At 33.8% G+C, this 27,759-nt stretch overlaps 5 protein-coding genes and 1 long non-coding RNA gene across 9 annotated transcripts in view; all 6 read right to left on the bottom strand.

The window, feature by feature from the left end:
• Positions 1-234: 234 nt before the first annotated feature.
• On the bottom strand, positions 235-2,056 carry LOC109148852 (peroxidase N-like). Its single transcript, XM_019296607.1, has 4 exons — positions 1,740-2,056; positions 1,433-1,621; positions 884-1,052; positions 235-793 (listed from the first exon to the last, which is right to left on the bottom strand). Exons 1-4 carry the CDS (start codon positions 1,962-1,964, stop codon positions 375-377), a joined length of 1,002 nt encoding a protein of 333 aa, XP_019152152.1. The 5' UTR covers positions 1,965-2,056; the 3' UTR covers positions 235-374.
• Positions 2,057-4,332: 2,276 nt separating this feature from the next.
• Positions 4,333-7,746, bottom strand: LOC109148850 (DEAD-box ATP-dependent RNA helicase 41). The gene is made up of 3 exons (XM_019296606.1): positions 7,523-7,746; positions 6,698-7,013; positions 4,333-6,577 (listed from the first exon to the last, which is right to left on the bottom strand). The coding sequence occupies exons 2-3, from the start codon at positions 6,741-6,743 to the stop codon at positions 5,022-5,024; spliced, it is 1,602 nt and encodes a 533-aa protein (XP_019152151.1). The 5' UTR covers positions 6,744-7,013; positions 7,523-7,746; the 3' UTR covers positions 4,333-5,021.
• A 2,887-nt stretch (positions 7,747-10,633) lies between these two features.
• Positions 10,634-13,426, bottom strand: LOC109148833 (putative uncharacterized protein DDB_G0279653). 2 transcript variants are annotated; one of them, XM_019296576.1, is made up of 3 exons: positions 13,123-13,426; positions 12,838-12,948; positions 10,634-12,648 (listed from the first exon to the last, which is right to left on the bottom strand). In XM_019296576.1, exons 2-3 carry the CDS (start codon positions 12,943-12,945, stop codon positions 11,131-11,133), a joined length of 1,626 nt encoding a protein of 541 aa, XP_019152121.1. In that variant the 5' UTR covers positions 12,946-12,948; positions 13,123-13,426; the 3' UTR covers positions 10,634-11,130. The 2 variants fall into 2 exon arrangements, with proteins under 2 accessions (XP_019152121.1, XP_019152122.1); XM_019296577.1 differs by having other exon boundaries at positions 12,838-12,945; positions 13,123-13,410.
• A 4,663-nt stretch (positions 13,427-18,089) lies between these two features.
• On the bottom strand, positions 18,090-18,922 carry LOC109148585. Its single transcript, XM_019296322.1, has 5 exons — positions 18,805-18,922; positions 18,610-18,717; positions 18,462-18,522; positions 18,269-18,367; positions 18,090-18,179 (listed from the first exon to the last, which is right to left on the bottom strand). The coding sequence occupies exons 1-5, from the start codon at positions 18,900-18,902 to the stop codon at positions 18,090-18,092; spliced, it is 456 nt and encodes a 151-aa protein (XP_019151867.1). The 5' UTR covers positions 18,903-18,922.
• A 10-nt stretch (positions 18,923-18,932) lies between these two features.
• On the bottom strand, positions 18,933-19,918 carry LOC109148773. Its single transcript, XR_002048876.1, has 3 exons — positions 19,805-19,918; positions 19,091-19,383; positions 18,933-18,978 (listed from the first exon to the last, which is right to left on the bottom strand). It is a non-coding gene; the product is annotated as an uncharacterized LOC109148773 (long non-coding RNA).
• A 7,036-nt stretch (positions 19,919-26,954) lies between these two features.
• Positions 26,955-27,759, bottom strand: part of LOC109148771 (callose synthase 9) — a 34,384-nt gene continuing 33,579 nt past the window's right edge. For 2 of the 3 annotated variants that reach the window (XM_019296498.1, XM_019296500.1), the window contains one exon: positions 26,955-27,499. In XM_019296498.1, the coding sequence (XP_019152043.1) occupies positions 27,263-27,499 (237 nt within the window). In that variant the 3' untranslated portion in view covers positions 26,955-27,262. The remainder of the gene's footprint in view (positions 27,500-27,759) is intronic. The other variant, XM_019296499.1, reaches the window with a different exon arrangement.

The following is a 27,759-nucleotide window of genomic DNA, read 5'->3' as shown; positions in this document are numbered from 1 at the left end:
ATGGGAAATTGAAAGAATTGCATGGTATTAGTTGGTATAGGAATCAAATTGTAAATTTTTTGAGTTCAGTGATCTAATTGCATATTTGTGTGTATTTCAGACGTGGAGCAAAAAGAGCTAATAACGCCTCCACTAAAGCTCAAACTCACAACCTTCCAAATGGGTCCAGTTCGGATACCATTAGACCACATAGTAGCATTCAAAAATGAATAAAAGTATAAATATGATATCTTAAAAAGTGAGGGAGTGTTGTAAAATAAACTTAACCTTATATTTTCATTATTTCAAACACACAATATTCAAGTAAAATCACACTACACCAAATATGAAACACTAGTAAATATATAGAGAGAGTGAGTGAGTGGGTTTATTATTTAATTCCTGGTTCTGCAATTCTTTCGGATCTCCCCATCGGAGCCGGTGAGAGGGCTGATGTTTCCCATCTTAACCATGGAGGTCACAAAATCAGCGAAGAAGCGATTGGAATCGTTGGTGTAGGTCTGAACAAGGGCCTTGGAAGTGTTCTGAGCAGCGTCGCTTGAGAAGAGGATTTGGTCGGATTGAAGGAGGCCTCTTCCGATGAGCAAGTTTTTGAAGTAGTGATTGTCGAACAAATCCGTGGAGTTTCTGTCGAGAGGGGCGGTGTTGTTGCCGTCGCCATTGGAGGGGCAGGTGGTTTGGAGCTCGGGAATCAAGGAGGCGTCCAAGGTGGGGTCCGGCGACCCGGTTTGCTGGAAGTTGGATAGTCTGTTGCTGAACACTGCGCACTTCGCTAAGCCGATCGTATGGGCACCTGATCGGATCGGATCGGATCGGAGTTATATATATATGTGATCGGAGTTGATGATAGAGATTGAGAGAGAAATGAGAATATAATGTTTACCCGATAAGGCTACCATGTCGGTGAGGTTTAGGCCGACGGCGACGAATTTGGCGATGATTTGGTCGAGCGAATCGAAGGGTCCGGGAAGTACAGAAGCATCAGCTGCTGTGAAATTGGCTAAAAATCCGTCCCTTCTTCCTAGCAACACTCTCCATGTTGGCCCTCCGCTCTGCAAAATAGCTGTTAGCTGATTGGGCTAAAGTTTGACTAATTAATTGTATTAGTTGATTGTAGAAAAACATTTGATAAATTAACTGTTAGTGATAGTTGATTACATGCAAAATGATTTTCTGATAAAGTTAATCAAAAAAATTATTTTGAACAACTTTTTGAATTTCAGTATATTGGAGCAATAAGTTGTTGCAAAAAAGTTAATTAATCAAACATTCATATTGATTTGATTGTTTAACAGTTAATAATGGTCAAATAAGCCAAAATTGACTGATAGGCTAACTATTTTACCAGCAACCATAATGTATTTAGTTATAAATAAAGCATGCATGCATTATTATATTGATGTGAATAGGGTAGGGAATGAAGTGAAGTTACTAAGAGAACAGAATCTCTGGCGGCAATGGCCAATATGTCGGCGCAGGATACAACTCCACTGCATGCACTCTCCACTGCGCTCTTTATGGAGTCTATCACTTCAAATCCTCTTGCAGAGTTCAAATTTGGCACTGCAAATTTCTCGCTTGTTGTACTGTTTCCGTCCAAAAGCACCGATCCATCGCACCCCTACAGTATATTATACAACAAATTAAACGAACATTATATTATTTTTATACCAAAAAATATATATATCTAACTAATCCATCATCACAATAAAACAATAAAATTTATTTCAATTCCTTACATTAACAAAGCAGTCGTGAAAATGAAGGCGAAGCAAGGAGGCTGCCATTCTCATCTCATTCTTGATGGCATTCTGAACCTCTTTCCGGACAACTTTGAAGAGATTAGGACACGAATTCGCGTAAAAACCAGTAGTTAACTGACCACTTGCTACTGCAAAAAACATCACAACCGATACAACCCAACAACTATATGAACTACTAAAGCTGCATGATCTACTCCTCATGGTTAAATTACTACTTAGCAGTGATATGATATGATCAAAGCTAGCTTAATCCCAGAAACCCTAGCTAGTATATTTGATCTCTTAGTGATGAATGTGCTGTGGTGCATGCTAATTAAGCCACTAGAACCCCAATTTATAATCTCGTTAACAAGCTAAGCATATATAATATCCATTATTTAACATATATAAATTAAATAATCAATCTGTAAGGTTTTGTTAATTATTGTTTATTTTTTGAGGAGTGAGTTGAAGAAGTAGTGCAATAGTGATGTATGCATATATATATATGCATGCATGGCGGCTGAATTGAAACTTTTAGGGCAACTAAAAAAGATGATGAATAATAAAAATCTGCAGGCACTTAGCTTGCTGGGCTATTCTTCTCCGAAAGTGATAAAAATATAAGGTGGCTTCATAGTTAGTTGTCGTATTAGCCAAGTATTGATTTATTTAGGATGAGATATATATATATGTATAGTATGGTACGTTCATGAACCTGCAGTATAGTTGTACACATTATTCCACTTAGCTTGATGAGTTGCGTACGTGATTAAATTAGTTGATCCAACACTGTTAGTGCTTAACTACGATGATACCATTAGATTAGATTCAAAAAGTTCAATGTCAAGTAGTGCATCGATCTGCATCATATATCATTGAATTAAGACTCGTAAACTTTATTACAATTGATTTTTTGTGAGAACTAAAGCTTCATATAATCATGTGAGGCAGGAAATATAATAATTTTTTGATCGAGTTAACAAGCATAGTATTATATTTTCACTAATATTTTTAAAGATGTAATACTTATCAACTCATAAAAAAATTATTACATTTTCACTAAAAACTTTTACGAATTTGAAACTCATTTCATGTGGGACGGTCACACAAGTTTTGGTGATTTTATTACAAGTCCAATGCTTTCTTCATTCGCAAATTGATGTATAAATTTGTAGAATTTATGAAAATGGGAATTGCTACCTAATTTTGTCATGTTCTATTTTAGGAGAATAGAATTTGGAGCTGGTATTTCCTACTTAATTGGTTTCGTGACCTATAACCTGTTTGTTATTGTCAGTTTTCTTGATCATTCTCTCTTAATTTATCTTACTCTATCTTCTTTGTGACAATTAGTGTTTGAGACTCTGAGGTCCAACGCCACTCACTGGAAGTATAGTTTCTAATGAAATTGGTGATTTCAGTACAGTACTTAATAAAGCATGAATAATTTCAACGGTGACTAATTCTAACCCTTATGGCATGTTCGGTTCATGAAAATGTCTTCCTTGAATTTGAGAAAAACTAGATTTTTCTTTGGTTCATGGAAAACATTTTCCTCAAAAATGAGAAAAACATTTTCCATGGTCCCCATGGAAAACAAGTAAGACAATTATGCCCTCACCAACTTTTCTTAATTATCATTATTATTATTGTTGTTATTATTATTATGTAGGGAATAATTGTCTTTATACTCTTTATTCTTTACAATTTCAAACTCAACCAAACAACAGAATCAATATTCTCAGTAATTTATTTTTCACCAATCAAACAATGTAATTAATCTTCTCGATAATTTTTTTTGCATGAAATTTCAGTTCCATTTCCCTTCAAATATTTTCCGCAAACCAAACCGGCCTTATTCTTAGGTTGCAAAATCACTGGCGTGCGTATTGCGATGTAGAAATCATAGCTAAATAATCTGAAAATTGTTGAATTATGAGATTCATTACATATATATATATATATATATATATATATATATATATCAATACAAATTTCACTTGATACTTTGAAAGTACCATCCATAACTATATCATAATTATTTTCTTGACAAAGAGAATATACAATATATCAAAATCAGTTAATAATTACAGTACTAAAATTTACCATGTCAAGAGGTCAGCAAATCAGATGGCTCACATGCTGGCACAAGCAACTGGTTCCTAGTCTGTTCTTGGGTCGTGGGAGTCTACTCCACCACTGTGTGTTTCACACTTATTTATTCCTTAATGCATTCGGCCTGATTTTGCTTCAAACACGTTAATAATTACAGTACTAAAATTTAAATACTGTAAATAATAACTTAATACAACTTGAGACTATATACATATATAATTTAAGTGCATATATATGGTGTGAGTTTGGTCAGTGGACCTAATTCCTTGCCCCTCAAAACAAAATGTTTTTTTTAAGCCACATCCTTTTACAACTTCATCTTAACAAATTAAAGGCATATCCTGCAGAATAAAATTCACTTTTAGTGGCCGGGGAGAGCAGGATAAACAAGCACATGGATCATAGTTGAGTCTGATTATGCTCTTACTCAGCATTTACCACAAACCAATCAAGTGGTGCCTTCTGCAGTTAGTTGAAAAAGAAGTACACAAACTGATGGGCTAGCCACCTAGCCTGCAGTGTATCTATTGGGCATGTTTAATAAACAGAAGTTGAAGACAAGGCAATATCCTCTGGTTCACTAATGATTTAAGGCTATGTTCACAACACTAACACAAGATCAAGAAATGTATACAATTGTAATGTTACTAACCATTGATTATCTCAAGCTTTTTCATTTTTGGGGTGCCCGAGGAAAACCTGCAGCCACTACCCGAAGATGTGCACTGGGTGAACCCTGCCTTGTGAGTTGTGACCCTAGCCGGCAAAGGATTACAAAGACGTAAACCAGTCTAGGTTACCCATAGCTGACCGGCTCATACCAAGAAGGCTGGGATTCAAGCTCGTGACCTTGTGGTTACAAGTTTGTATCCTTAGCCAACTTGGCAGGGGTTACCCCCTCTCAAGCTTGTTCTTGAATTTATGATTGACGGTGTATGCTGCCTCTCTTTGTAGTTTGTACCAGTGGCTGCTTCACATATCCTGGCATTTGGCAGCCCCAATATCAAATAACACAGGGCCTCCATTAGCGATAACTCAGTACAATAGAATTCTGAGGATCACAAGCAAGTCACTTCAGGTATCCTTAACGTGAACTGTAATCTTTGAAAATTGAACAAGTATAAGGATCGGGGTACAAGATATAAAGCAAATAAATCTACTTCAAGTTCCATACTTCCTTCTCTTCTGATGCCTGCCAACAGAGAAAGAGCCAACACTATACTTTGAATTAGCAAGCTCAGATGGAATGGCAGCCCCAGAAGATTTTAGGATTTCAACCAACTCCGGGAACAGTTTCTTATTTTCCTCGTTTATGAATACAATTGATGTACCTTCCTCTCCCATTCTAGATGCTCTTCCAATCTGATGGACATATTCTTTAATGGAATTTGGCATGTCAAACACTATTACTTGTTTTACACTCAAGAGATCAACTCCTCGACCCAACACTCCAGTGGCAACGATCACAGGCACATCTCCAACCAAAAATGACCTTAGAATTTCTCTCCTGTCCTTCATGGATTTCTCACCATGAATTGAAACAGCTTTCAGTCCAGTACTAATTGTTATTGCCCCAGAAAGGAGATCTGCCCCAAGTCTAGAACCCACAAATACTATAACTGGTGGCTTATAGTGCTGCTTGCTTGTCAAAATATCAAAAAGTTTTTGCTTCTTTTGTTTGGACTCCACCCAGATAGCAAGCTGCTTCACAGCTCCATTAGGCTTGTTCAGCTGCCCAACCGATATAACAGTTAAATGTTTTGCCATTGAGCTAGCCATTTTCTCCACCTCTCTTGAAATCGTAGCAGAATACATCAATATCTGAGGTTGAGAAAGTGCCCTAAAAATCTGCATTACTTGCTCATGGAAGCCCCTTTGCAGCATACAATCTACTTCATCAATAACAAACATTGAAACACTATCTAATTCAATCTCACGTTTCGTCAGAAGATCAATAAGCCTTCCAGGAGTACCAACAATCAATGAAACCCCATGTTCAACACGATAAAGTTGTCGGGCCATTGCATCACCACCCACAACCAATGCAGTTTTGAAAGGCATACCTTTCCCTAGCACCTTAGCCTGTTCCTCTATCTGTATGCAGAGCTCCCTAGTGGGTGCAAGAATCATTGCTAATGGTTTCTGCTTCCTCTCAGAACAAGCTAGATTCAATTTCACAGTATTCGCAACAATAGGAATTAAAAATGACCCTGTTTTCCCAGAACCAGTCTCTGCTGAAACAAGCAAGCTCCGGCCCATTAAAGCAGCCGGGATGGCTTGCATTTGCACAGGAGTTGGCATTTCATATCCAGCAGCTTCCAAGTTATCAAGAAGCTTTCGAGGAACATCACACGAACCAAACGACATAATGGGAGGTGAAACAAGGTCACCCTTCACTACAATATTGAGTTTTCTCCGCAACAACTCAGCTTGATCACTAGCCAGACATTTAGATTCAGATTTTTTATCATCATCCCGAACATAATAACAATCATCAGTAGCTGGAAATCTTACTGGAGGCGGGCAGGGTGTTGGCTTTCGAGATTTTTCAATCCGGGATAAAAGAATCGTTTTACATTCAAGACTACAGATATCATCATCGGTTTCATCACATATATATTCACCATAACGACCACATATAACACATTTAGGTTCATCAGGTAGAGCTTCCCTCTGCTCCCAACTCCTCTTTTTCACTTCACTATCCGAATCCGAACCTAAAAAATGTAAATATTTTACAGGCAATTAATCATTTCATTTATTTCCAAAATTATACATGAGAAAATTAAATTAAAATGGTAAAAAATTACTGGAGTAAATTGCAAAGGAGAGAGTACCTGAGGGTTGATTGCTTTCGGTTGCTGCAACTATTGAGGTTTCCATAGCTTTGAAACTTCCAGATGAATGATTGAACACTTTTACTCACCTCAATGAAAACAAGTAATTATCATACAGAAAATTCAATGATTAATTGCATGGAAAATTCACATAAATAAATTAGATGGCAAAGGATCGGAAGAATTTAGAAGACTGCTGGGGAACCACTGCTCCTGGAGTTCTCTCTTTGCCATCGTTTTTCAACCAATTTTACCCCGGTTTGGCTACTTGGGTCCAGGGACGGAGCCAGAATTTCCTTTGAGTGGGGTGAAGAAGCTGTGAAAAGGTAAAAATGAATTAAAAAATGTTCAAATACAAGGTTCAAATACAAAAGTTGATTTTCTTTTAAAGAATTTTTCCATAATTGAACCAAAAAAAATATAATCTAAACAAGTAAATATAGAATTTTCCAGCAAACAAATAAACTGATAAACATAAGCAAAGCATAATTTCTGGAAATAAAACACTAGACAATCTCTAATATTTAACACTAGTTGACAAAATGATGTATTCTTAATTCAATGAGACTTAGCTATTCTGCTATTCTTCTAATTCCTTTTGTTATGAATAATTGGTTATAATACATACGGATATCAAACAGTTACAGAATACACTAATACAGACAATATACATACAAATACAATACGAAAATACATTTAAAAAAAAAAAAAAAAGGTTAGGGCAAACTAATTGAAATTTATCAATCATCATTTTTATGGAATTAGCCATTAGGGAAAAGTAATTAAGAGAATAAAGTTAAGAATAATGAATATTGGTTCCATTACCTGAGGCTATAAATATATAACGGTGAACGGACGGAGCCACGGAGGAGAATAGCCGGACGACAGTGGTCGGTGGAGGCGTGGAGTAATGGGCCGCGGATCTGCAAATCTTCGATGAAGATTTCTGATGGACTGATGGAGCTGCTGGCTGGGGCGTGGAGGCAGGAGCTGAGGAAGCAATGCAAAAGAAGACAGAGGAAAGAGGAGCAGAGCGTCGACGACTGGTTAGGAAGAAACAAGAAAGGAATTAAAAAAAAAAAATTATATATATATACTATTTTTTTTTTATGGGCAAAAAATATTTGTCCAATGTTAATATTTTATATTAAAATTTTAAATTTATTTAGATTTTAGGAATTTAAATTATTGTAAATAATAATAATAACAATGTAAAATATTTTTATAAATTTGATATATATATTTTTAAAAATAATTAACATATAACTCCAATATATAATGTGTATATATTATTATTATTGAAAAAAATAAGAAAATATATGATAGTTACATATGCATGATAACAATAGTGAAAACACAGACATAATGTACAATTTTCTCGCCAAATACACCAAGATAACGCTATGCATCTCAACTTTGTCATCACAATGGTGCCCGTCAATCTCCCTACAAACAGTGAGATCATTCCACAGTGCGACGACTATGAGGATAATATCTCGCCTTATATAATTGAGTCATCAACGAATTGAAAAAGGTTGAGTCAGTAATCTCCAACTTTGCTTTGCTAATAACGCCACGTTAAACTTGCTTAGATTCTTAAAACCTACATATTTAACCCAAGGAAAATGTTTTATTCCTCTCCTTTATTTTACTTCCTGATGTGGCTTCTATTCCTAGGGTACCCATAAATTAGTAACTCACCACTAATCAAAAATATCATTTAGTTACCAATTAGATGTTGTCATGTCATGAGAGATGGTTTGAGGGGGAGAAATATGAGGGTACCTAACATTACTCTAGCAAATTATTATGTGGATCCGGGCCTACCTTGCAAGGTAGACCCCAGTCTAAAGATACACAATTTACATACAAATTTTCACAATTTACCTTTTTAAAATTTACAATCTGTGATGACCATGTATTATATTCACAAATTCTCAAAACTTATAAACACAATTTATATTCTAGATGTTCACAATGCTAATACTAAAAATACACCATTTATGACAAGGATCCACATTGCAAGGTGGACCATGGTCCATGCACATACCAAAACAACATTAATGGTTTGATAGTTAAGCAATGTCGTGATATTACTATTGATATCGGAGACGTGTCTGTCCATCATGTCAAGATGTCAACAAATCAAGCAGCTCACGTGCTAGCACGAGCAACTGATTTTATGTCTGTTCGGATCGTGGGAGTCTGTACTTTCGACCAGTATTTCGCATTTGATTGATTATTAATATGATTCCGTTATTACCTTTCAAAAAGAAACTCAAAAATTCTTGGCATTAAGACTTTAAAATTTTTTCTTTTTTACCCAATTATAATGCTGATCGAAATTCTTTTTCGTTTTCTTTTAAGAAACATCTTTTTGAGTGGAGTTTGAAGTCATAACTCCTAAGCATTTTGAAAATCCTTCAACTGACTAGGGAATTGAATCACGGGAGCTTTTTTTTTTTTTTTTTAATAAATATTTTTAATCACAATTACTTGATGACCAATTGTTCAATACAAAATGGATCGAATCATATAACAGTAGAAAGTGAGTTTATTATTTTTTCTTAAATCGTTTTTCCTTTCTCCAATAAATATAACCACATGACAAGATTATATACGTACAATTAGGATTTTTCCATCAAGAAAATCCCCATCTTCCATCACCACACTAACATATGAAATTTTGATTGAAATGGGTAGAAATAAAATGAACTAGACAAAAATAAATAACTTTTAAAACATAAACAAAAATAAACAAAATGTGTTTGGACTTAAATACTTAATTTTCTCCAATACTAAAAATAAACTTCTGAAGTAAGAACGCATTCACGTAATGTGTTTGCTTCATAATTTTGGCCCAACACCATTGACGAATAGCAAAATTAATTTTAAAATTTGTACGTGGTCCACGGTAAAAGTACGTATAAGTGGAGTAAACCTCCTCCATTAGTGAAGATTGCTCAGTTTTTAGGAAAATCTAAATTTATGTGGAAGAGAGAGTGTGAAGAGAGAGAAGAAAATGAATTTTGCAAAAGGTGTAATTTTTAAACTGAACATGTGAGATTCGCATGGAGAAAATGACTGCACCTTATTCATGCGTTTAGCCAGAGGGCGCTTGTACCTTGGACATGTAAAAGCTTATGTTTTTTTTTCCCTATGACAGTTGGTCTCTTTAAAAAAAAAAAAAACAAAAAAAAAAATTTGCTTTTGTTCTCTCTCTTCTCTTCCCTTCAACTACAACTATTTGAGATGTTCTAAGAGAGCCCCACCGGATTTGCGTGGAGAAAAAGTTACGCAATAAACGCACATTCAGCGCAACTTATGCACCCAGCGAGACAGCACGCAACCCTGGGCATGTAAGATTTTTTTTCTCTCTCCCCACCAATTCGCTCACTCATCATCATTATGCAGTAGTCACCATATTCTGATCCTTCATCCTTATATGCAATAATACCAATACCGGGGTACGGTTATGAATAATTAATGTCTGTCAGAGATAGAATCTGGAATCAACAGATAAAGTGTTCTCAGGGAAATGAACAGCAATGAAATTCCTCCAGCAAACCTTACATTCCAGAATGATGAAGCAAACTGGAGATTGGAGAGCAGAAAACAGCTGCCTGCCTGCCACCAAATACACTCATTGGGAGTTGGCATGGCAGTGTGATTAAATACACACCTTTAAGGATCAAGAAATAAGAAAATTAGCACCTGCATCAAGTAAATACAAACCACTGGGCAGCAAGATGGATGCATTATCAACTTGGGCTGCCCAACAATGAACTCACAGTCACTGAATCTTACAAATAGGGCATTCAGCATAATAAGAGACCATCAAGGAGATAATCAACAAATAGAAGACTATTGAAGGTGAAAAAAATCACAATATATCATAAGGAATATGGATAGTTGTAGGACAATAAACATGAGAAATGCTACAAAGGTCCAATAGAACAAAGGTTGATTTAGTTTGTAGGCTTCATACAACAAATTAAAGCAGTACAATGTTCTCTATTTCCAGTTTATTACATATCAATGTTTCTGCCAGGATACAGGTTGCATAAACCACCTACAAATCTAGCTAAAATATCCCTTCTACATAACACCAAAATAAAGTTGATAAATAACAAAACAGGACAGAAAAGACAAGATCTATGCACTTGAGATTATCTGATGTCACAAGATGAACAAAGCCATTTTTGTATTTGACTTTCCTGGTCAGAAGATGGATATGCACAATCAATGAAGAGGCTCCCATTAACACTGGACAGTTAGACAATGCACCCAGTAGAGAAGGCGGTTCTCTAATCATTCATCTCCAAATACATTATCAAGAATTTGTGGGTATCATCAACTAAAATGGAGAGGAATTTTCGGGGAAGAGACTTACATTAACATGGGACGTGCCCACTGCCAATGCTCTTCGCTGATCATTCATTTCCCTCGGCCTCATTCTTGGGTTGCATCTGTGCATTAATGTCATCCTCTAGCATATTAACATCTTCAGCAGCTACACTATATGATGCTTCAATTTTGGGTTTACTACCATCTTCCTTCACTTCAACATCATGCTGCTTGTGACATTCTTTTCCTTCCAAATCTCTATCTTCCTTTACTTCAATACCCTGCTGCTTGTTGACATCTTTCCCTTCTAAATCCACATCTTCCTTCACTTCAATATTCTGCTGTTCGTTGACTTCTTTCCCTTCCAAATCCTCATCAATCTTCTCACTTTCACATTCTGCAACAATTTCTTTTGTCTTAGCATCTTCAACAATCTCATGATTCCAATGTTCAGTTTCCATCATATCATTTTTCATTCTCCTAGATGATTTAATATCTTCATCAGTAGTGTCTAATTTCCCTTTCACATCAACTCCTATGTTCTCTGCGACCAATTCCAGGTTGTTATCCTCCATTGAATGAGCATCTCCATGACTTCCACTGTCATTTTCAGAATCATTCTCCACTACCTCCTCATTATCCTCTCCGCTGTGATTATGCCTCTCAAGACTTTGCAATCTCCTTCTCAGATCACCCAACTCCCTTTCCATCAAGAACAGCCTCTCCTTCAGAATTAGGTTCTCTTCCTCTAGTTGAGCAATATGAGTATCCTGATCATCAACCCGATTTTCTAAAACATTATTGTATTCCCCACAGTTCGGATAAATCATCTCAAACCGGCTCAAGTCATGGTCCAACCTTCTTTCCACCTCCACGTGTTCCTCAACATCACTCTCACTTGACCCTCCCTGATCTTCCTCATCATCTTCATGATGTTCCAACTCCTGACCGGGGGACCTCAGTCTAATCAAACCCTTCATTGATCCATACCCATCCACTCCCCACTCCTCTTTTGCCATATCCACCAAGACCTCTCTTGATGGAGAGAGGATGGGTGTTGGCAACACAGCTGGAGTCACAGGATAGGGTGAGACCAATGAAGCAATACCACCACTCTTCTTTGCCCTGATGAGAAAAGATGTTGTATTCCTTGGAGCAAAGGGCGCAGTCCTATTGTTACTATTATTATTACCATTATTATTGTAGTTATTGTAATTATGCATCTTCTTTTTGGGGAAAAAGTTCCTAGCTTTTAACCGGTTCTGCCATTGTAGTTCATTTAGAGTTGGAGGTTGATAACTGCCTGAAGCAGATGCACCAACCGGACCTCCATTCACACTGCCATTTCCAATTCCAACAGTACTACCAGCCATAAGAGACTTCTCTTTCCTTCTCCCTCCATCCATTCGGTTGTCCTTCTTACCCACTTTTTTTCCCTTCCAATTTTTCCGAGGTCCTAATGGCTTTGATTGATTCCCCGTCATAAACCCCTGATGCTTCATAGCATTGGGGTTGAACTGCAACTGCGACTGATCCACAATAGGCTGATGAGGCGGCTGCGGCCACATCCCATATTTCCGGTTCATCATGGGAGGCTGTTGTATCTGTGAATTACAAAACCTTAGCTTTTGATAGTGACTACTATAAGCACAACTGACATCCATCATCATCATCTTAGGCTCAAAAGTATTACGCATTGGAATAGCATAGGAATTCGAATTTGAATCCATATTATAATTACAAGGATTACAAGACACAACGTTCTGCAAATCATTACTCAGATAGTTGATTACCTGCTGCTGATGAGGGTTAATGTTCATCATCTGCCCCTGACTCATACACATCATATGTTGTTGCTGCTGCTGTTGATTCATCATCGACGCTGCTTGCTGTTCGTTCATCTTCTGAATTCCAAAAATTAAAGACAAATGTCAACTCACAAACTCAGATAATCAAAATTTCAAAAACCACAGAGATTAGAGAAGAAACAATCAAGCACTGATCAGATCAACAGACGAAGAAAATTAAAAAAAAATAAATAAATAAATAAAAAATAACACCATAAATCAACAACTTACGTAGAAGCAAATTAAAACCTCTAAAAATTCGAAAAGTTCAGAGAGATTTTATGGAGTTCCTGCAGTTGATGTTACCGATTGAAACCAAAAAAATTTAAAATTAAAAAATTAAAAACACCGAAAATTGCTTAGCGTTAACTTTTGCCTCGGTTTTTTTTGAGTAGATTCGATTCCTTTGTTTGTCTAGACAAAAGATCAAAAATGAATTTATATTTATAATAATTATTTTGGGCGCACCGCTTTCTCTCTCTAGAATTCTCACTGAGTTTTTCTAATCTCGGCTCCTCTTCCGGTAAACGAAATTTGATCTGGGCCGAACCAAGGCGGAGGTTATATAGGAGGAGAGGACGGGGGTTAACGGTCGAGATGTTGCTGGGAGTAACGGACGGTTGAGATTAGAGACGCGTGTAGAGAGTACGTGGCTTTGGGGAACGGACTAGGATTAGGTTTGAAGAAAGGAACCGCCCTTGGAATTTGGAGTAAATTACAAAAACACCCAAAACTCAAAAGCATTCTGAAAAATAAAGCCGATAGTAACGACGTCGTTTGCGTCTGAAGTCTCCTGCCACCAATTTCTTTCACGGGGGCTCCGCTAGACCGACACGGGAAGGATCATCCGAGGATCTAAAATTCCTTAAAATGTAGCCTCACAAAATAGAAATTAAAGTAAAAATTACTTTTTAAAAAAAAATTTATAGATTCTCGAATCCTGATCTCATTTAAGCGACTCAAATTCTTTTCACTTAACCTTTTTTTTGGTTGATGATGTGTTTTTTCATCTTTAGTCTTTGAATTTAAAATTGATTAAATTTGATCTTTCCATTATTGAAAATATGACGCATTTTTTCTCACGTTATTAAAATATATCTTTTAATCTTGCAGTTATTATAAATATGTCATGACCAAAAGTAAAATAATACAATAATTGAAATATTAGCATTAAAAAGTTTTTGTTTATTACCCCTCAAAAAATTTGGTAGGATTCAAATTTTGGTTTGGTTGAGTTATGCCTCGGGTTGATACAGTTCATTTATGTATATTTCTTTTTTGACAAATTATATTATTGACATAATATTTGCCTTTTTTTTTCTTTAACGGCACATAACTTGTTAAAAATATAAATCACTTTTTTTTTTTTCTAGAATAGAATATCAAGTGTAGAAGTATAATTTAAGACTTAAAACTACAAACGAGTTTTTATTTAGATATGGAAATAAAGATTATTGTAAAAATAGATTTATAAATTAATTTTTGTCAATATTGACTAAATTGCAATTCAATGGGAGATGAATTACTAGGAATAAAGTGAAAATTTAAATTCCAGTGTTTGGTTTACAGGAATAGAATTATTGGGAATTTCAATTCTAATGTTTGGTATACATGGAAATTGAAAGGGAATAAGTAGTATAAAGTCAAAAATGTCCATTATTGTTGTTAGACATTAATTTTAGGTTAAAAAAGGAATGGGTAATTTTGACTCATCACTATCTTTTTTTTCTAGGAATTAAAATTCCGGGGGGACATGAAATTTTAATTCCATGAAAATGGGGGAATTGCAATTCCTTTCAACTAAATAAGGGAATTCTGTGGCTTTTGGAATTAGGTGGAAATTAAGTGGGAAGAGAATTTAAATTCCCTTCAACCAAACGCCTTGTTATATATTATTGTTTCTGAAAAAAAAAATCAATTTGACCTCTATATTTTTATTAATTGGCTAATTTTTACTAAAGTTATTGTTTTGGTCAATGACATCTTACGTTTTGCACATTTCTTAGGAAAGAATATGAGGTTTGTTCAAGAATTGACAATTCATGATTATTAAAATGGTTAAATGTCAAATTTACCCCTATTTTAGATGGGAAGTTAATGACATTTGACAATATAGGCAAATTGAATGAGGTGTGCAAAACATGGGATGTAGTTGACTAAAAAATTATCATATATAAGACAAAATGAGGCTATTGATGAAAAACATAGGGGAGAAATTGACATTTTTCTACTATTTTTCTTTTTTTTTTGTATGGTTTAAAAACTTCATTTAAGATTGAAATGCAATTAAAAGACTTAGTAGCTTGAAATAGATAATACTTTCTGATGTAAACAAAAATTCATTAAATAATCAAACTAGATAATTTAAAAAAAAAAAAAAAAGAAGGAATAGAAAATCACTTCAAACAATATGATAAGTGTATTGATTATTTTCACATGACTGATGAAATATCAGATATTATGTGTAAAAATAAAATAAAATAAAATAATGTAATGAAAAACTTTTCAATCAAAGAACTTCAATGCATTCCTCTTATAATACACTCGATTTAATTTGACCTTTCATCACATGCATACCAAACTTTCAAGATAACAGGTAAATATTCCATTGGTTTTTTTTTTTTTTTTTTGGGTTGATGAAAGTAATCTGCAATCACTAGTGGGTGCTACATTAGGTAAACTCTGCTCCTGTGTAATAATCAACAAATCACATAGAATAGGTAAATTACATTAGGAAGGCCTTAAGCAAAAAAGCTCGCCCAAATGAGGGTTGATAAGAGTCAACCCGATATTCTGTTTTTTGTATAACGCATGGGTCATTGTTATTCACTATAAATTTACTAAATTTCAATTTCGCTGTTAATCGAGAATAAAATTGCTATAAATTAATGAAGATGAGGATTATTCAAGAATTGGTCATTCATGATTATGAAAATGGTTAAATGTCAAATTTACCCCTATTTTTGGCTGGAAAGTTAATGACATTTGACAATATAGGCAAATTGAATGAGGTGTGCAAAACATGGGGTGTAGTTGACTAAAAAATTAAAACAAGGCAAAATTAGCCTATTGATGAAAAACATAGGGGACAAATTGACCTTTAAAAAAAAAATCTTTTCTTTTTATGGTTTACAAACTCCTTTGGGATTAAAATGTAATTGAAAACAATTTGGTAGCTTAAAATAGGTAATAGTTTTTGAAGTGGGTAATTATTATTCACTATAAATATACCAAATTTCATTTTGGTTGTTAATCAAGAATAAAATTGCGGGAAAAGGGTCAAATAAACCCATAAATTTTATACCAAAAGTCAACTAGGCACCTATACTTTTAAAAGTTTAGGTGCTTAATTGACTTTTGATGTAAAATTTAGGGGTCGTTTGGTTCACGGAATGTCAAATTAGCTTAGGGAATGTTAGATTACTGAGAATGTTAGATTACTGGGAATGCTAGATTCCTGTATTTGGTTAAAATTGGGGTACGTAATATAATCATGTTTGGTTTAGGGCTATCTTTTGTACACACTATAATATCTTTAACATATTTTTATATATTTTAATAAATTTAAAAATTAAAACAAATAAATAAGATAACGGTATCATATATAATTACATGATTTTAAAACATTAACTAAAATCTTGAACTTGAAAAACAAAATTATTTTATATGCTAACATAACATAATAAAAAATATATATATAATTACAAAAATAATTATATATATATATATATATATATATATATATATATATATATATATATATATATAAAATAAACTAATATAACTAAGGTTATCTTACATTACCTAAGATTTTGAAGGGAATCACATTCCCTTCAAAATCCTATGTGGAGCGAATGTGACGTTCCTTGGGAATGTTAGATTCCCTAAGATAATATAAACCAAATACCGGAATGTGAGCTTTGAATTGTTACATTCCCTTGGTTATGTTATATAACCTGAATCAAACGCTCCCTTAAGGTCTTATTTGACCCTTTATAAATTCTTTGAACCTAAAATCAAAATTCTTTTACTTATAATTGCTAAAATATGTAACGCCAAATTTCAAAAAACCCACCAAGCCACATAAAACTGGAAATGAGCTGTCTCATCGACGAACAAAATCACTTGGTTTATCCGTAGAGAATATATATACATTGCTTTTGATAAAATTCATTCACAACTTTATGACATATTCCTCAGACCTTTTTATGATGTTTCTTTTTGGTCCTTTCTACGTTCCTTCTCAAATATCAATCAAATTGTCTTTCTTCAGGCCTATGAAATCGCTCATTTTCAACAAGTATCATCCTTGCATAATTCTTCCCAATATTCCCATGCCAACTAAATTTGTATTACATAATGCTTTTCACTAGAATAAACAGTCTCCATAAATTGATTATCATGGAAACTTTGCGTGAAATTTAACAAAAATATTTTTCATATAGATCTATAAAAAAAAGTATTACAATTTTATCAAAAAATTATACATATCTCATGTGAGACATCATATAAAATAAATTGAAGAGACAACTGTTAGGGAAATGTACAACGTCAATGCACGATCTGGAAGCCTTTTAAGAAGCACACACTAGTACAGATCTGATCATTTGCTACTGTTGTAAATGACATTTAGCTACTGTTATACAACAGTCGCAGATACGAGCGTCACAAAAAGCCTCGGACATTACGCGACTGTTGTGAAACAGTCGCGAATTGGGTAGTAATTCGCGACTGTTCTTGACGTCAAACAGTCGCGGTGGTATTTTTATTTATTTTTTATTTTCTTTATTCAGTGGTCTTCCGCGACTGTTTTAACATAGAAACAGTCGCGGAATAATTTTTTTTTAATTATTTAATTTATTTTTGTTAAATTCACTATTTTTTTTTTATAATTCTTGTACCTGTTACAGTTTAAGTCCTACACAACACAATTTATCTATCAATGCACTACTTTATATCACCACACTTTAATATCATTTTTTTTTTGAAAGTCACACTTTAATATCATAGAAACACTACAATACTTTTAACACAAAACAATCATCAATACTTTAACAAAATGCACTTGAACACAATACTATCATCAAAACACAATACTACTTTATATCCTCGATTACACTTTAATATAATAATATCATCAAAACATGCACAAAACAATACTATCATCAAAACAAAACTATTTATCAATAAAACAAAAGTTACACGCACTCCGAAAAGAAGTATTTTACCCATTGCTCCCGAATCTCATTTATGTCATTGATGGAGTACGGACTATCGCTTTCAAATGCCTACAAAAAAATTTAAGTAATCAAATTTATGTTAATTAATAAAATATAACTTAACTGTACTATACATAGTTGTATTTAAATTCACTTACCTTATCCAAATCATCAATAGATGAATATTTTGTCACGATATCAAACATGTATCGCATGACATAATATCCACACTCATAATCTCCAGGTTGTATCGGGCACTACAAAATACATATATATATTATTAATTTAAGCAATTTATTGTAATTCATAATATCACACTAATTAAAACTTAAATTCAATTTCTATACATACTTTGCATGGCTTCCAATCGATGTTCTTAATTCGTCCATTCGTAGGAACAGAGCGAAATGCCCTATATTAATTATAAACATACATAAAAATTTATAAATAATATAATAGAAGTTAAAATACTTATATAAATAATAAGATATTTACTTACAAATTAATAGAAGCTTTAATTTCACCAATGTCGCGATCAGAAGGCAAGGGATCCAAGAAACATACGTTTTTTGAGCGCATGCAAATCACCAAAAGTAACCAATGTGATCTACATTTAAAAAACACACATACATATTAAAAATTTAATACCTAATACTTGAAATAATACTAATAAAGTAAAAGAACAATTTCATACTCTTGATGATATGGTGCTAAAATAAATTGTTTATCTTTGTTCTGCTCCATGACGTGGATGAAATATGATATAACATTGGTGGCATTCCGTTTAAGCATACTGTTGCAAATCTGAGTCGGACAAACAAACCCGATTGACCTAACTTTAAACTTATTGCACAACCGATTAAGAAATCTGAAAATTAAGAAATAATTAATAAGAAATTTCAATAAATATAAAAAACATATATATAAAATTAATACAAGAATAATTTTATTTGTTTAAAAAAAAAAAAAAAAAAACTTACAATATAAACACTTGTATGATTGAGACGTCTAGCCAATTCATCAGCATCAAATCCTTTATATCTTTCATCATCACAAAAATAGAACTTGTGTTTCTATGATGAAAGATTTCTTCATTCAATCCCAACTCAATATAATCTTTATCAGATGGAAAGCTTTTCAATGCATTGACTAAATACTTGCAATTGTCCCCCAAGTGTTGTAAGACATCATCATCAACAAGGGGAGGTTATGTACCAGTAGCGGATAGATCACCACTTTGGTCTGTTAGTTTCTTATTTTGTTTTGGCAAACTCTACAAATATAAAATAATTGTAATTTTACTAACATTTTAAGCAACGAAAACTAACTTAATAACTAAATAAAAGAATGCATACATCATCTAAAGTCACTAAATGCATAGGCCACTGTACAAAGTTACCAATGACATCTACTATAGTGACATACTGTTGATATGGCATAGGGAGATTAAATTGCTCTCGACCTTCAATCACGTCATCCACCCAAACTCTGACACAGTTATGAAACAATGGTTGACGATTCACCAAAGTCTCATCTGTAGTTGGGTGAGTCATACCCTTTGCAACAACAATTGATTTGCCATCGAGACAAACTGCTAGTGAACACCTTTTGGGAGTCTATTCATAAAAAACGTGTGTTAATCTTAATCTAACAAGAAATAATATTTTGATATAAGAAATAACTTTTGATATTACCTTAATTGTTGCAACTGGATATGTGTCAACTGAATGACAACTGCTACGAGTATGCGGTTGATCACAAAGCGGTGAATCACTTTGAGGAGTTCCAGCCAAGACCCCTTGTGAAAATAGATGTGTCCCCACCATGTTGTTCATCAGAAACTTGAGTTGCTGGTCCATGGTATCAATCCTGGGTTTCATCTGTGCTTCCACCTTTGTCATTGTATCTTGCATACATTTCTCTAACATTTGTTTGACAGCTTCTTCTGTATAAACCCCACGCGATGTGCTTTGTTTCTAATCTGGTCTACCAAACACTCCTTGGATGGTAGAGTAACATCCAACTCCTCTTGCAGAACCTGGATGATCATCCTTTCCAAGAACTACTGACAATATGTCATGTTGTCTTTTTGGCTCAAATGTCCCTTGATTAATTTCTTCACATTTTTCTACCTGTTCGAACAAATAAGAGAAGTCAAATATTAATATTTTTTATAAATATTATGTATTATTATGACATTTTTTTGAACAAAAAAATATAATACAAAAAAATATAAACGAATTGTAATTAATTTTTTTTTTAAAATACATTCCGCCACCGTTTTCAAGGGAAACGGTGGAGTTTTATTTTTCTTTTCCGCCACTGTTTCAACTAGAAACGGTAGCGGAATCTTAAAGCGTTATTTTAATTTTTTAATCCGCATCCATTACAACTAAGAACAGTGGCGGATTATCTATCAATTATTACGAAATTGCCACCGCGAATTTTTTAATTAAGAATACACTACTATTTTTTTAACAACAGTAGCTAAATGTCAGTCTCCTATGCCCTGTTTTGTACTAGTGACAGACACTATGGGTGTATGGTAGAAAGAAAATCTGTGCCGTGTTATAATAACACTACCTTAAAAGCGTTATTTGCCCAATAACGGTGCAGATAGAACCCAGACACGCTTTCGACAGGCTACACAGACCAACTACGGATAGCTTGCACTAGCAATCACGTAGGCGAACCTCACTATTGTTCAGACTAAGGGAGAGAGAAGGAGAATAGAATAAGTGACTTCAAGTCAGGTGTGTTTTAAAACGATGTTTGGAGCTGCTATTTATAGTAAGCAGCCCCCTCCATCCAACCACAAAAAAGGACAAAGTGTGTTGTCCACACACTAGCGCCAATTGTGCTGCTCCTAAGAAAGGAGCGCACTGTGCTACCACACAAATAATGGAGAACTCATTCTCCATTATTCCAATAACAAATGTCGAAGTGTTATGGAGGTGGACCAACATCACATTTCATATTTAATTTTTCCAACAATCCCCCACAAACTTAAAGATGAAATGAAATGACAATGTCTGAGCAATACAAATGAGTTGGTCTTAATGTCAGTGTTTGAGAACTTGAACTAACACGTAGTGACACTGAGTAATTTTCTTTCCGGGAGTGATGTGAGTCTTGAACTCAGCGGCTAGATAAATTTTGAACTCGAATGCACACACAAACTCAAAAAGCAAGTCCTACAAAAGTCAAACTCTTTGACTTCTTATGAACACCCTTAGTATTAAAGAATGTTACGTCTGTCTCAAATATAGACTTTTACCCTGTCAAAGTCTATCACAACATAGACTTTGATCTGTGACAAGTCTTACCGCATTACAGATTTTTATGTCTTATCAAATCTATCTCAATATAGACTTTTAACTCTATCAAGTCTATCTTAGTATAGACTACCATTAAGGCTTATAGAGTAGTTAAAGACATAAATCAGTTGTAAGTCTTTTCTTTCTATCATAAGCACTATTATTTGCAACACAAACGACAGTTTGTGAATCACAATGTAGGCTTATAGAGTAGTTAAAGACATAAATCAGTTGTAAGTCTTTTCTTTCTATCATAAGCACTATTATTTACAACACAAACGACAGTTTGTGAATCACAATGTGGTGAAGGTGTTGGACACCCCCACAACTGCACGGTTATCACCATGTTTCTTAGTCACTCAGCTTCTTGGGATAAACTCATGAGGTAGACCTAAAGAGATCCCTAACTTGAGTAGAAAAGGGTTAACCGCCTCTTATGAAAGATAATGATCATTATCTTTCATAAGAGGCGGTTAGCCATTTTCTACTCAAGTTAGGGATCTCTTTAGGTCTACCTCAACATAGACCACCCCAATTGAGTATAAGTCACCAAGAGCACTTTGTACTCATGTCATTATGCGATGAATTCATTAGGGTTGTCTCAACAAAACCACCCTTTCTCAAAGAGTTATGAATTCATTAAGAGCTGTAGGTCAACCTCACAAGTACACACACTGTCGGAATGACCAACTAGTGTACTATTTTGTAACTCTTTTCATGGCTTCGTTTGACCACAGAAGTGGGATCCACCACGAATTCATTACGACTTGGACTTTAAGTCCTTCCAATGAGTCAACGACTAATCCTCATAATTAGTCCTCAAGTAAGTTGATTCTCTTGACCAAACTTACATGCACTTTGACGAGTACTTCGTTTACTCATAAATAATCCTTTGAGATTTTCATGTTTAACATGAAACATTCTCTTTCATCATTATTCTCAATACCACAGAGAAACTTTGATGAAAATATAAGGAGTTTATTACCCCCACAATGCAACACTTACAAATATTTTTGTCAAATGTATTTGATCTCTTACCCAGACTGATCTTTGGTGCCCAACATTAGCTCCTTTGTAGACTGAGTTTTTCCGATTTGCTTTGTGGAGCATTATAGAAGCTTCGCACTCTGCCTGATACATGCTCAATTGATCACAATTACCCTTTAACTAGGAATTATAGGTATTTCAATATGACTCAACCAAGAGTTTAAATTATATATATACAAATGCTCATTGTTAGTAAGCCATAGAAATAATGTTGTCCACATGCTACATCAAGTTGAACAACATAATCACAAATTTCACATCATATCCTTATAAGAAATTAATCTCATACACAAGGAATATGTTCGAGCTCATATTTATTCGGAAATATCTCTCAACAATGAGACTTCAGCGTTGCCACTTGCACAAATTTCCATTCCCTTGAGGAAATTAAAACTCATATAAAGCATTCATAGGATGCAGATCAATATTACTATTGCAGTACTTCAACAATTACTATTGCAAGGCTTTGATTGTTTAACAACATATGAAAGTCAACCTCATTTCAGGTGAAGATCAAGTGGCGCTCTAACTAGCTTGCAGAATCAACGCCCTACTTCTTAAGTACTCCCAGGTCGAGTGGTGAAACCAAAGTTTACTTAAAAACCACCTTCCTAGATAGAGTATTCAAGAGTGATGACTTTTCCATGTTCTCATTAAATCAATCAAAGTCATTAGTAGTCAACATACTAAAGAAGTAAGTACTACTAAGTAATCAAAATCTAGACAACTCAACTAGAATTCAGTACTAAGACAATCATACTTCATGCGAACCCTTAGAACTAGAGCAAATATAGTTACTCAAAAAATAACTACTTATTTAAAGAGACTCAATACACATCTTGTTCAGTCAGATTGACTTTTGCTAGTTTTGCCCTTGTGATGGTAGCACTGGTGTGCTCGGTGTTCTTGCTTTCTGCATGCAAAACACCTTCCTTTGAACTTCTTGATTTTTCTACTCCTTTTGTTGTAGACAGTTCTGAGACTTTGATTTTCAGTTTCATTGGCACCGTACTTTTCTGACAGTGATTCCCAAATGACTTTTGTCGAGTCTTGTTTGACATAGATGTCGAACAAATCGTCATTCATTTGTGACAGAAGGTATCCTTTGGCTGTCGCATTGTCATTTCTAAACTGCATCAGAGTTACACCCGGTTCTTGACCCAGAATGTAATCTCTTTCAGGACTGCTTTCTCTTGATTCTTCACCCGGAGTGTAATTAGATTCATGGTTAGCTTTTGTAGCACCAAAGGGAGAGAACACTGTTGGAGTAGGTTCAGGTGCAAATGAATATAGCACGTAAACCAGCTTTAATTGTTCAAAGAGAAAAAACATTCTTTGAGCCCACCTACTGTAATTTTTCCCATCAAGCGCGGTGAATTTTGATAGATCCGGTATGACAGAAGGTGCCATAATGCTAAAGGTTGACTATTGCACAAATAACGCTTTTAAATTGTTGGGGAAATGTACAACGTCAACGCACGATCTGGAAGCCTTTTAAGAAGCACAGACACTATGGGTGTATGGTAGAAAGAAAATCTGTGTCGTGTTATAATAACACTACCTTAAAAGCGTTATTTGCCCGGTAACGGTGCAGATAGAACCCAAACACGCTTTCGACAGGCTACACAGACCAACTACGGATAGCTTGCACTAGCAATCACGTAGGTGACCCTCACTATTGCTCAGACTAAGCGAGAGAGAAGGAGAATAGGATAATTGACTTCAAGTCAGGTGTGTTTTAAAACGATGTTGGGAGCTGCTATTTATAATAAGCAGCCCCCTCCATCCAACCACAAAAAAGGACAAAGTGTGTTGTCTACACACTAGCGCCAATTGTGCTGCTCCTAAGAAAGGAGCGCACTGTGCTACCACACAAATAATGGAGAACTCATTCTCCATTATTCCAATAACAAATGTCGAAGTGTTATGGAGGTGGACCAACATCACATTTCATATTTAATTTTTCCAACAACAACTTCATATAAAATTGCAAGATAGACCCGAGTCCACAGAATAATTTACGCCCATCAGCTAGTTAGGTCACAGAATAATAATTGGAATAAGGGTCAAATAAGTCATCGAACAGCATAATACAATTAGACCAATAGTTATGCTGTGTAACCGTGTGCTCCATGCAAAACGACGCCGTTTTGACTAAAAAACACGCGTCCCATTTTTTTTTAAAAAAAATTCAGTTTCGATTCCCCTCAACAGCATTATTGTGGATATATAGTTATGAATTTGTGGATATTTAGTTCATTCATTATGGATATTTGGTTCATTCATTGTGGATATTTAGTTCATTCATTCTGGATTTTGTGTTATTCATTCACTGTGGATATATAGTTATGAATTTGTGGATATATAGTTATGAACTTGTGGATATATAGTTATGAATTTGTGGATATATAATTCAAATTATGCACAAAAAAATGTTATTGCCGGGAATCGAACCTGATTTTTTTTTTTTAAGTGGGACGCGCGTTTTTACTCAAAACGACGTCGTTTTTGCAACCGTGTGCACCATACATGGTGCACACGGTTGCACAACATAATATTACCGTTGGAAGAATTGTTTGAAATTGGTTAGTTTAGTGACCCAATTGTTGATTTTTTAAGTTCAATGGCCTAATTACATTATTGTGTGCAGTTCAATGGCCTTGTTTTTTACGCGCATTGCGCGATTGGGGTAATGCCCAAATTTTTTTTTTTTTTTAAAATAAGTACTTTAAAGTATATCAAGGCAAGATTATATTGGAATTGTTCATGCATATATAGATAATTGAATGTTGAATTTGCGTATTTAAATATGTAATTCTAACTTTACAAATGCAAGATAATATAATCAAGATTGATTATAATTGTCAATAAAATAATTGTATAGGTATGGTTGAAAACAAATACGGGACATAAGGGAGAGTAAATAAAAATTAGGACATAAAATATTAAATATATACTAATATTGAAGATTCCCACTTCAATTTGTTGTGTGATTTGAATACTCTTTTTGTCAATAAAATCGCCCAAGTAATTAATATGGTTGGCTTAATTATATATATTTTTTATTTTTTAAACAATTATTATTATTATTATTATTATTATTATATTATTATTATTATTATTATTATTATTATTATTATTATTATTATTATTATTATTATTATTATTATATGTATACCCTTAGGTCATTTTATATGTTAATCTAAACAGCTAATTTTTTCAAATATCTTTTACCAACCGTTGATATAATTCGCTGGTCAAATCCGCTAATGCTAACTGCTGATTGTCAAACAAGGACATTGCGAGATAATTCTCACTTCAATTTGTTGTGTGATTTGAATACTCCCTTTGTCAACAAATCGCTCAAGTAGTTAATATGATTGGCTTTATTAATTTTTTTTTTTAATTTTTTCATGGTACTAAAAAAATACTTGGTAAATAAATATATAGCATTATTTTGTATTATAACTTTGATATTTAATTTAAAAAAAGTGCACAAAAAAAGATAATAGACAATGTAGTGAATATAATCAATTGATGAATTTGAATAATGTAAAGAATTTTTACATTGGAAAAAAATAAAGACAATATAACTAATAAAATTATTTCTCTTAATTAATTTATTAATAATGAATAATTTTTTTAATAAAGACATTGTAGGGACAATGTAGCGAATATAATCAATTGATGGATTTGAATGTAAATAATTGTTATATTGGAAAAAAATAAAGACAATATTACTAATGAAATTATTTCTCTTATTTAATTTATTAATAATGAATAATTTTTTTTAATAAAGACATTGTAGACACATAATTCTAAATTAAAGAAATACATATGTATTATTTTTTGTTGTAGCTACTAAATTATTATTAAGTGTAAAATAGAGTAATAATTATGTCAACTTTGATTGGGATGAGGTTCGAACCTAAGACCTTTCTTATTGAAATCAATGAGTAAATTAAAGGTGAACTAACAGAAATTAACAAAAAAAGATAATATTTAACGAAAAAGTTAACGAATAATCATATTCATTAAATAAGAAATCTTTAAAAAAAATTAAAATCTGATCAATCTGTGTATTTATTTATTTACTTATTTATTTATATTTTTTAATAATTGAATAGGCAACTTGTTAACATATGCAAAAACAGTCAATCGAACAAATTTAGCTGGTAGATGGGCCTATTTGACACTTAATTTAATTCGTTGTGGGAATTAAACACTTCGAAGTAGTAGATGAGTCTATTTGATACCTCTGCCTAATTTTTTATATATTAAAAACACATTATTTGTGTACTATATGTACATTATTTAATACTCCATAGTATACAAAATAATATACTTTCAGTACTCAAATAATGTACTCTTAATATATTAATTTTTTTTAATATACTCTTTAATTTATTAAAAATATAATGTCCATATAGAATAATGATCGACAGAATTTGGAACCAAAAATTTGGTCCCAGTAGCCTTGTGCAAATAAAGTCACTTAAGACTGATGTGAAAAATACATCAAAATCATTTTAATGAACTATAGAACGACAGTGAAAAGCCTAGGTATTCAAACCAGTCAGCCCAAGAATATATACAGGGGGTGGGGGAAGCTCTCAAGCTCTCTATTAATGTAGCACTCTCAAGACTAGTTAATTAAAATGTAATATCAATGATAGAAATGGTAACTTAGGAATTCATCATCTGGCAAAGCCTCAAAGAGTGCATTCTACAAATTCAGAAAACGGAACACCCTAAATGCTCGAGAATGAAGCGTGTCCTACGTGTGAATCACACACCAGTATTGGGATTATTCCCAGCAAGGATAAGAGAGATTTCCAGCCCTCGACTGAACGCTTGGTTGAACATAAGCCGGGTTTGAAACGTTGAAACAAATGGGAACCAGGAGAGGAATGCAATGGGGATGAAGATGAGCATACCAATCCCAGCATCATATAACCGCGCAACAGAACGAACTGATTTCCACAATCCCATTTTCTTGACTAGAGGTTTCCACGCCACGGCAATCTGAAAAAAATTAAACGTAATGACGTAAAAAGAGAAGACTCAAACAGTATGACACTACACCAAAATCCAATAGAGTCGCAAAAACAAAAATAGGAATAAAGATAGCATGCAATATACCACTTTAGCTTTTCTAACAATCAATAAATTCCAGTCAATTTTCTGGGCACAATTATGTCATGTTCTTTTGAAGTGATCTTTATGAGGTTCATCTCAGTTATTCTGTTTAAATCCATAGTCAAATTATGTCCACCATCACTCTA

Source organism: Ipomoea nil, unplaced genomic scaffold (assembly GCF_001879475.1).
Source record: "Ipomoea nil cultivar Tokyo-kokei standard unplaced genomic scaffold, Asagao_1.1 scaffold2144, whole genome shotgun sequence".
In the NCBI taxonomy this organism is placed as follows: domain Eukaryota; kingdom Viridiplantae; phylum Streptophyta; class Magnoliopsida; order Solanales; family Convolvulaceae; genus Ipomoea; species Ipomoea nil.
The sequence above is the reverse complement of the archived record's forward strand: the minus strand, read 5'-3'. Positions and strand labels throughout refer to the sequence as shown.

What these genes read in the sequence shown, in the direction of transcription:
- LOC109148833 (XM_019296576.1), bottom strand. Translation starts at nt 12,945, where the DNA reads ATGAACGAACAGCAAGCAGCGTCGATGATGAATCAACAGCAGCAGCAA. An exon ending in TTAACCCTCATCAGCAGCAG is followed by an intron (nt 12,649 to 12,837) that starts GTAATCAACTAT and finishes TGTAATTCACAG; the next exon opens with ATACAACAGCCTCCCATGAT.
- LOC109148850 (XM_019296606.1), bottom strand. Translation starts at nt 6,743, where the DNA reads ATGGAAACCTCAATAGTTGCAGCAACCGAAAGCAATCAACCCTCAG. An exon ending in CGAAAGCAATCAACCCTCAG is followed by an intron (nt 6,578 to 6,697) that starts GTACTCTCTCCT and finishes TACATTTTTTAG; the next exon opens with GTTCGGATTCGGATAGTGAA.
- LOC109148852 (XM_019296607.1), bottom strand. Translation starts at nt 1,964, where the DNA reads ATGAGGAGTAGATCATGCAGCTTTAGTAGTTCATATAGTTGTTGGGTT. An exon ending in TTCACGACTGCTTTGTTAAT is followed by an intron (nt 1,622 to 1,739) that starts GTAAGGAATTGA and finishes AATATACTGTAG; the next exon opens with GGGTGCGATGGATCGGTGCT. An exon ending in CGACATGGTAGCCTTATCGG is followed by an intron (nt 794 to 883) that starts GTAAACATTATA and finishes CGATCCGATCAG; the next exon opens with GTGCCCATACGATCGGCTTA.
- LOC109148585 (XM_019296322.1), bottom strand. Translation starts at nt 18,902, where the DNA reads ATGCTTAAACGGAATGCCACCAATGTTATATCATATTTCATCCACGTC. An exon ending in ATTAAAGCTTCTATTAATTT is followed by an intron (nt 18,523 to 18,609) that starts GTAAGTAAATAT and finishes TAATTAATATAG; the next exon opens with GGCATTTCGCTCTGTTCCTA. An exon ending in CTATTGATGATTTGGATAAG is followed by an intron (nt 18,180 to 18,268) that starts GTAAGTGAATTT and finishes ATTTTTTTGTAG; the next exon opens with GCATTTGAAAGCGATAGTCC.